The sequence below is a fragment of the Pocillopora damicornis genome, chromosome 1, assembly GCF_964200805.1.
Source record: "Pocillopora damicornis chromosome 1, jaPocDami1.2, whole genome shotgun sequence".
In the NCBI taxonomy this organism is placed as follows: Eukaryota; Metazoa; Cnidaria; class Anthozoa; order Scleractinia; family Pocilloporidae; genus Pocillopora; species Pocillopora damicornis.
In genome coordinates, this window is record NC_142670.1 from 35,785,814 (window position 1) to 35,793,577 (window position 7,764).

General features: G+C 36.6%; 1 protein-coding gene across 1 annotated transcript; it reads right to left on the reverse strand.

Moving 5' to 3' along the window:
- Positions 1–1,771: 1,771 nt before the first annotated feature.
- On the reverse strand, positions 1,772–2,898 carry LOC149053549 (diacylglycerol kinase theta-like). The gene is made up of 4 exons (XM_089203170.1): positions 2,890–2,898; positions 2,612–2,665; positions 2,203–2,301; positions 1,772–1,885 (listed from the first exon to the last, which is right to left on the reverse strand). The coding sequence occupies exons 1-4, from the start codon at positions 2,896–2,898 to the stop codon at positions 1,772–1,774; spliced, it is 276 nt and encodes a 91-aa protein (XP_089059296.1).
- Between the last annotated feature and the right edge of the window lie 4,866 nt (positions 2,899–7,764).

The window sequence follows — 7,764 nt, forward strand, 5'->3', positions numbered from 1 at the left end:
AATATATATTTCCGGGAGGTTAGGAAACATTTTTAAGCTTTTCATTTTCTATCCAAAGACTTCCACTAAGGGTGGGTGGGAGTGACTGTTAGTATTTAAAAAACCCTCAGATATGAAATCTTTACTGCACTGTGATTGGTTTAGAAATCTCGAACCACCCTTTGTTCTGCCTTTTAGTGTGTTGACTCTTCATGAATTTTTGTCCTTAGTGACTGCTTGTGATATTTCCTTCTTGTCAACCGCTGAGATAACTTAAGAAACTCAATAATTTGCCATTTCGGTTTAATTTACTAGGGGAATAGAATTTACACTCCAAATTTACATTTCCAGTGAAGGACTCGAAGGTGTAACATGTAGAGCTACACAGTTATAATGACCAAACTTGAAAGAGACCTTCAGCTAAACCTGAGTAAATCGAGCCAAAAAACTGAGTAAAACTAACTTAACTTAACTAACTTAACGTCTGTACAACTCACTAGAAGCAAACCGGAAAATCTTCCCTTCCATTCAACACTCTTCCTCGTGCTACACAGCTAACCTTGCCTCTGGAAGCCTGACACAGTGAGGACGAGCATAAACGTGGGGTAAGTGAGAGAAAAATCTAATTAGGATGAAGGAAAGTGTCATGCCTTCCAAGAACCTCACCGACTATTGCTCGCTCTCTTTTACTCTTCTCTCCTCTTACCGAGGGCCTATCACCAGCTATGCCTTTTGTGACCAAAAAAAAAAGCCACAAGTAGGTTCTCTCTCGAATTTAATTCACTCGGAACACATCTACATCAACTGATCATTTTAAAAATGAAACATATGGAGAAAAGGTAAATCAATAGAAGGCGGCCATGCATATTAGCTTGTAAATGAATACTTCTGCAGTTGAACCACTTTTTACATATAATTACAAATACAATATTAATTTGAAATATACTCGAACTTATATTATCTTCAAATTCATCGGTGTCTTCTGTAAAAACTCCATTGATGGGACAAGCTAAGCTTTGAACTCCACCTCCAGACAGAGATTTCAACATTTTAGTTTGCACCTTTAATACGATTGTGGAACACCAGAGTACGCGTATCTTCGACTTTCAAGTATTTTCATTCCTATCTGAAATTGCGTTAGTTAATCGTACTCTTCCCACTTTTTCTTAAGCATGAAATCTTTGATAAACTGTGATTCGTCTAGAAATCTCGCGCCACCCTTTTTTCCTACATACGACTATGGAATACCAGGTTACGAGTTTGGTTCGTTAGCGCGTAGCGTCGACTACAACGCCTTTGCGCATTTACGGGCGGAACGGGGAAAGACAGAATGTGGCCGAGACTAGTCCAGAATCATTTTATTCCACTTCGATAAACAAATCATGGCCGGTGATAGAAATTGACTCCAATAGCACGAATGGTAATGTATACTGAAGAGGTTCGAATGGTGAGGACTGAGCCGCTCTCCTTGTTTCAGCCTATATGACGAGCACGTGATGTTCATGTGATTGCTCAACCAGTATGCATTTCGTGCTGGTAGAATTTCACAATTGGTTCAATTTAACGCACTATAAAGATGGAATTTTAGTCTGCACTGTTTACAATACAGCGTATACCCAAAGCGATACAAATGACAATAATATCCTTTACAATTTCGAATTACATTTTCTCGGCTAAAGCAATACTTAACTAGATGTAACGTTACAAGATTACCAAGTTAAGTATAACTCAGAGCTGGAAAAAATATCCAGTATGGTTTCTAATTAAGCTGCCATAAGCCCGGGGTAAGTGTTTAATCGTCATAAGAAATAATTCTTGTTGCACTGGGGCTTGCAGGAGAGCGAGACGAACTTTTGGGTCTTCTTTTGTTTTTTACTTTAAACTTCCTCTTTGATAGCATCAGTGCCTAAAGAAAAAAATAAGTGAACTTACGATGAAATTTCGAGAAGTGTTCGATGGCCGTTTGGGTTCTAGTAATATTTTCTTAATTCTTCAAAGAATTCCGAACCAAAGTCGTCCGGTTATAGACGTTTTATTTAATTCTTGGATGTAAATTATGACAAAAGAAAAAAAAAAAAGTTTCTCAAGTTAAAAGCTCAAACGAAATTGATTTTTTCGGGATGTGCTTTTTTAACACCGAGATATGAAAGTCCAATCATAAGCCTTTCATTTTCCCTAAAAAGTAATCTTTTACAGCGTCGTTACACGGTGTTCTGTTAATACCTGTGTTAGTATGGGCCGTGCAATCACATTACCAGGAGGCTGCATCCAAGCTTCACCATCTATTTGTCCGGGCATCTCTGATTTTAATTTGATGTTGATCTGTAATGAAGTAATAATAATTGTCATCAATTAAAAAAAAGCATTGAAGCGGATGGAAAGAGAGAGTAATTTCTACGAAAATTGTGGTTCTGCGTCGTTGTGGGGGGAGGGGGGGGAGGGAAGGGGTAGTATTACATGATAGTTTTTTTTATCAACTGATTTTATAAAGTAAATATGCAGAAAAAATGACGCTACGCCACTGTTGGGAACATAGCAACGTGAAAAACAGAAATAACAAGAGAATAGTACGAGGATAATCAACTTATGGCTTCATTATGTTATTTGCTGTATTACAACCAGACATTTATACCGGGGGTCCCTGTGCTAGCCGAATAGCATTCCTGATTCCACTTTGAATTTGACCCTTTCAATAAAGAATTCGTCTCAATTAAGAACTAATGTACCATTTTTATTGCTAAATAAAAACGTTTCCTATGCAAATACTTAAGAAAAAAGGAAAAGGCAGGATACAAAAATTGTGGCTATTAGTAGAAAAAATACGTGGAGCAGATTGGAGAGAACAGTATGGTGAATATGCCTGCTGATGCTAGGGTCGAACGGGTACAGATGGTGGTGATTCTGACTCACTAGGTGCATTATACCCTGAAGTCCATCCACCTCGGCAAGACCGTCACAGTGACAAGCTGAGGCATAACCCTGCAAAAAGATTCAAGCAATTTCAATTGTGTGTGGAAAAGGAATCCGGGATTGCACTTATTTCGTATAACTTCGCTTTGCGATTGGTCCAGATAACTCAAGCCACTATCTGAACCAATCATGGGCAAAATTAAAACCAAAAGTGGTTTGGTCATTCGCAACTTCCCGCGCTAATGGCAGTTTGCGTCATTCTTCTCTTCGTACTTATTGGCTTCTTCAACTTTCGTCGGTTCTGATCGGCCGTTGTGATAACTTCATGGTTGGCTTCTTCTTAGCAGATGCGCTGAATCTTAGAGTCTTTTCCAGACCTCACCTTCTGAGGACAACATGTCATGGTTATTTTATCAGCTGTTTGGTGCTACGAATATGAGCAGATATCACTACCAAATTCATGAGGTACTACATACATCTTTGTTTGGTCCCCATGCATCTGTGCCTGCTCCCCAACTGGCCAAAAAACAAATTTAAAAACAAAGTAAAAGGGCAAAATTTATACAAAAAGACTTTACAAGTAACGAAGTGATAATCCGCTGCAATCAAGGTGATCTCAGAAAAGAACCCTTAAAAAAATTCCGACTTCGATCAGATTCGAACCCGGGCCTCCCAGATAATAGCTGGGGACTGCTACCAATTGCGCTGTGAAGCCACATGATGTGAGGGAGACAAATTTTGAAAGGTTATTCGTTCCCGTAAAGGAATCAGGTCATAATTATATGAAATAGATAATGTTGACCTACACGAATCATACTTTCACCGGGGTTAAAAACCTTGCAGCTTAAAACTACTTGTTGAAGCAGATGTTCTGCAATTTTCTTGCAATTAAATTGAACATCTAACTATTACAAAATTAATTCGAATTAATTTGATTGAACTCAACTTCAAGCTTTTACTTACCTGCCTATGTTAAGAACTACATTCCTTCTAGTGTTCGTAAGTCGAGTTTTTTGCCATCAATCTGCAGCGAAAAGGAGGTCACAACAGAGGATGCTGAGTAAACAAGATACTGGTGTCTGGAAAGTTAAAGAGGAGACCACCACCGCAAGATCTGATTGGTTGACAGGATGGTGCGAGTTTTCTGGACCAATCACAGAGCAAAGTGAAGCAAACCCAAAGAGAACTTGGCTTGTTTTTCGACTCTTCACACTTACTTTAGACACCGAAAAATTGCTCTTAATCGATAATTTCTAAGAACCAGTCAAATAATTTATCGTAAAGTATTATCCGCCTCTATTGACGATTATTCAATGGTAACGCTACTCGCTAAATGACAAGGAAAGTCACGGTTAGTAGGTTCAAATGGTTATGTTAGAGTTGTAAGAATTTGTTCGTTTGTACGACGTAATGGTGCTTATACATCCTTTCTCTATTCCAATGGATAACTGAAGTTAAATGAGATAACTTATACAAGAAACGAGGCGGTTTAATTCGGCTTTCGCTCACTGAATTCTTTCGGTTTCTGATGTGGAATCCTGTATTGAAAAAACTTTCATAGACTTACCCAAAGTTTAGCTTTAGAAGAAGAAGGAGTAAAAATATAGATAAGTAATTTGCCTGATGAAGGTGGACCCTACTAGAAGTAAACTACGAGCAAGGTTTTAAACACGCTGTCCCGCCGGAAAAAAACGGATATTTATATATAACACAGCTCATCACCCGACAGATATCACCCGCTGCGAGCGTGAGAGTGTGTGTGCGTGTGTGGAAGAGGGGGGTGGGGGTGGGGGGAGAAGGGGGATTGCCTGCTCCTAGAACCAATCAAATCACAAAATTGTAAAATTCCGCCCGCTCACGAGCTGAGAAGAAAAGAGAAACTAATGGTAAGCTATTAACCGTCTAAGGGAAGGTCCGTATGGTGGAAACTTGAAAATGCTGCCCTCTAGCGGAGATTTATATTGTAAGGACCTCCCAGTCGGTAAATAATATACTTATCTTTCCACTGACATGTCATTTTCAATCCGAGGACATAATACTGCGGAAATAAGTTTTCCTTTTCGAGAAGTTGATAAAAGAAGAAAATTAAAATGCCTTTGAGATGAGATCCGTAGTTTTGGATTCCCGGCTCAAAAAAGTAAGTCAGTGTTCATGAAAAAAAATATATTTAGCGTAAAGAAGATTTGGCATAATTTGGATTTGAAAGTCAAATACTGTTATGAAATAATAAAAGCGTTGGTTGCCGATGAATAGTTACGTTAGTCATATAATTTAGTCAGTTTATTCAGTTCATTGCAACATTATATAAATTAGTTTTTAAAACTGCTCAAAGAAGCAAAGGGAGAAGAAAAAAAAAACAAATAAACCTTATTTCAGTTCTCTTTTGAGGTAGACGTGATGGAAATTTTTGTCTATCTAAAACTCTCAATTTATTAAAAACAACAATGAAAACAGCTGTAAAAGCCTATACCTCTGTGTGAATTAATGATCTTCTGCTTATGCGGATAAACGCGATCAGATTCTTACAGAGTAAAGGGAAATCAGCATTCAGGTACTAAACATAAGAGTTTCGTTTCTTTCTGTTCTTATTTCATAATAGTTTAATTTATCTCTCTCGCTTGCTATACGGTACAAAAGTTAGATTTGAAAGTAGAGAGAATTTTTTTGTTCATAGGAAATAAGCTTCCTAGATATTGACACATGGCGATTCTTTCGATGACATTATTTTTGTTCTGTTTGTTACCACTGTATTTATCCTAAAATATTCTAGCCTCTGAAGTTCTGTAATTCGATCATTTTAGTTTGGTTTCTCTATTTTTGTGATTTTATGTTATAGTTAGGTGAATTTTCCGCTTTTTTTGAGAAACAAAGGACACGAAAAAAGTTAAACATTTTAATCGACTGGTTGATCGACATAGAAAAGAGTCTAAATTCTTCGAAAAACACAAATAGAAGTATTATCCTCGAAATAATAAACAAGAGTGTATGTTTTGTAATGGTATTTTACAATAGAGATGTGAATTTTACTGAAAGGGAAACATATTCCTTGTAAAACGTTAATTTGAAAGTCAAATGGCACCTGAGAAAAAAAAAAACGAAGAAGTCAGTTAGAGAACGATAAACAGTTATATTTACAGAGTAACGGACATAAAAAAAAAAGTTTACAACTCTTCGATTTTGTGGAGTCTTTCTATAAGCCTTGTTCAAAAATCTATGTCCTGATGAGAAATTGAAAAATTGCTGAATCAATTAGTCTTTTAGGTGATATAGAAAGCGCGCAACGCATACAGATCTTTTTTTCTGTCAGTTCTTTTATGATGTGTTGTCAGTTACACAGTTATGCAGCAGAGTGGTATAAGCGCAATTTCTCCTTCTATCTTCAATATATGATGATATTAAGCAGATTTACTTTGAGAAGAACGAGACCGGTTAAACCACAAAATCGCAAACCTAACATGCGGCTCTTCTTCATCTAAAGATTAAAAAACACTTTAAATAGTTTCTCGCCACGTTCGCACCATAAACTATGCAAAATATGGCTATAATATTTATATAGACATTGAAACATCTCTTGTTTAAAGGGAAGTAGCCGTTTTCTTGCCAAAAAGAACGAATAGCGACGGTTTTCGAATTTAAGATAAATTTCAAACAATGAAGAACCTAGTTATTTTATTACGAGCTCTTTTTATCTAAAGGTGGCGAGCCTTCCTTTTTATTGCGAGATAACTACATGTACACAGTCAGTACAGATGTCGATCCTGTTGATGAATATGCTACGTGCTTTGCCACAATATAGTTTCTAATATGTCTAGAATATTTTTCCACAACAAAATCAACTCGATTCCTTTCAGTTTTTAACCATAGTATGTGTGAGTTATGCTCTAGATGTGCATTTTACGCCCTGTCAAAACCAGTACACAACAAAATGAGTAAAACTTGAATCAATTCATGATAACACTTCATTCAATTCATCGAAATCTCATTTCCCTCTACCAACATCGTTATATTGTCAAGAAAATTAGTGTTGAGAATTTTGGAAAACGATCAACTCGATCAAATGAAAAATTCAAATAACATCAGAGCACAAACAAAAAGCATGCAGCTTGTAAAATTATAAGCTGAGTGATGGATAAAAGGATAACTATTCCCAGCGCGAGGATTTCAATTTATTTCCTCCAAAACTGTAAATGTGTCATCAATATCTTCGCCGAAGAGGTTGGAGAACACCACAAGGGAAAAGAGAAGCACTTTCTTTGTAGGAAGGAAAATCCAAAAAATTTGTACATTCTTTCTTCCTTACATTAAAAATGCATGAACATAATATTTACTTTGCGCAACGGTCGGGATTTTGTCAGCTTTTCCAAAGGAATAAAAATCACCTTTATATTTCATGCTTAGAGGATGAAAGGCGCCAAATATAGTATGGAATATTTTTATCGGTCGCCATGAATTAGCAATAAGTTTATCAATGATTCATCTCGTAACTGAATTATAACTAAGCTCAGTGATCACATTGGAATTCCTATTTCTTATTTTATTGGGTTGTTAAGTAGTCTGTAAGCGAGAGTTGAGAGACTGATTCATTTCGGGTGCATGTTGATGGACTGCGTAATTTAAACCTGGTAATATGAACTTATCGAGATACTTTGAATGGCCTCTTTTCCAAGATATTTTGGCTAAGGAAGGAAAAGAAGAATAATTATCCGCTCTACAAAATTTCGTACGTGTATTTGAGGTAATTTTTTTTTAAAAAAAGACAAGAATAGTGATAGGGAATCAAAGTGGAACTAGCTTTTACTACCTTTTACTATTCCTCACATTCAGGATTAGTAGGGGCTTTGGAATCGGTAGCAAACTACCAAGATTTTTTAGGAT

What these genes read in the sequence shown, in the direction of transcription:
- LOC149053549 (XM_089203170.1), bottom strand. An exon ending in GGCTAGCACAGGGACCCCCG is followed by an intron (nt 2,302 to 2,611) that starts GTATAAATGTCT and finishes ACTTCATTACAG; the next exon opens with ATCAACATCAAATTAAAATC. An exon ending in CACGGCCCATACTAACACAG is followed by an intron (nt 1,886 to 2,202) that starts GTATTAACAGAA and finishes TTTTTTCTTTAG; the next exon opens with GCACTGATGCTATCAAAGAG.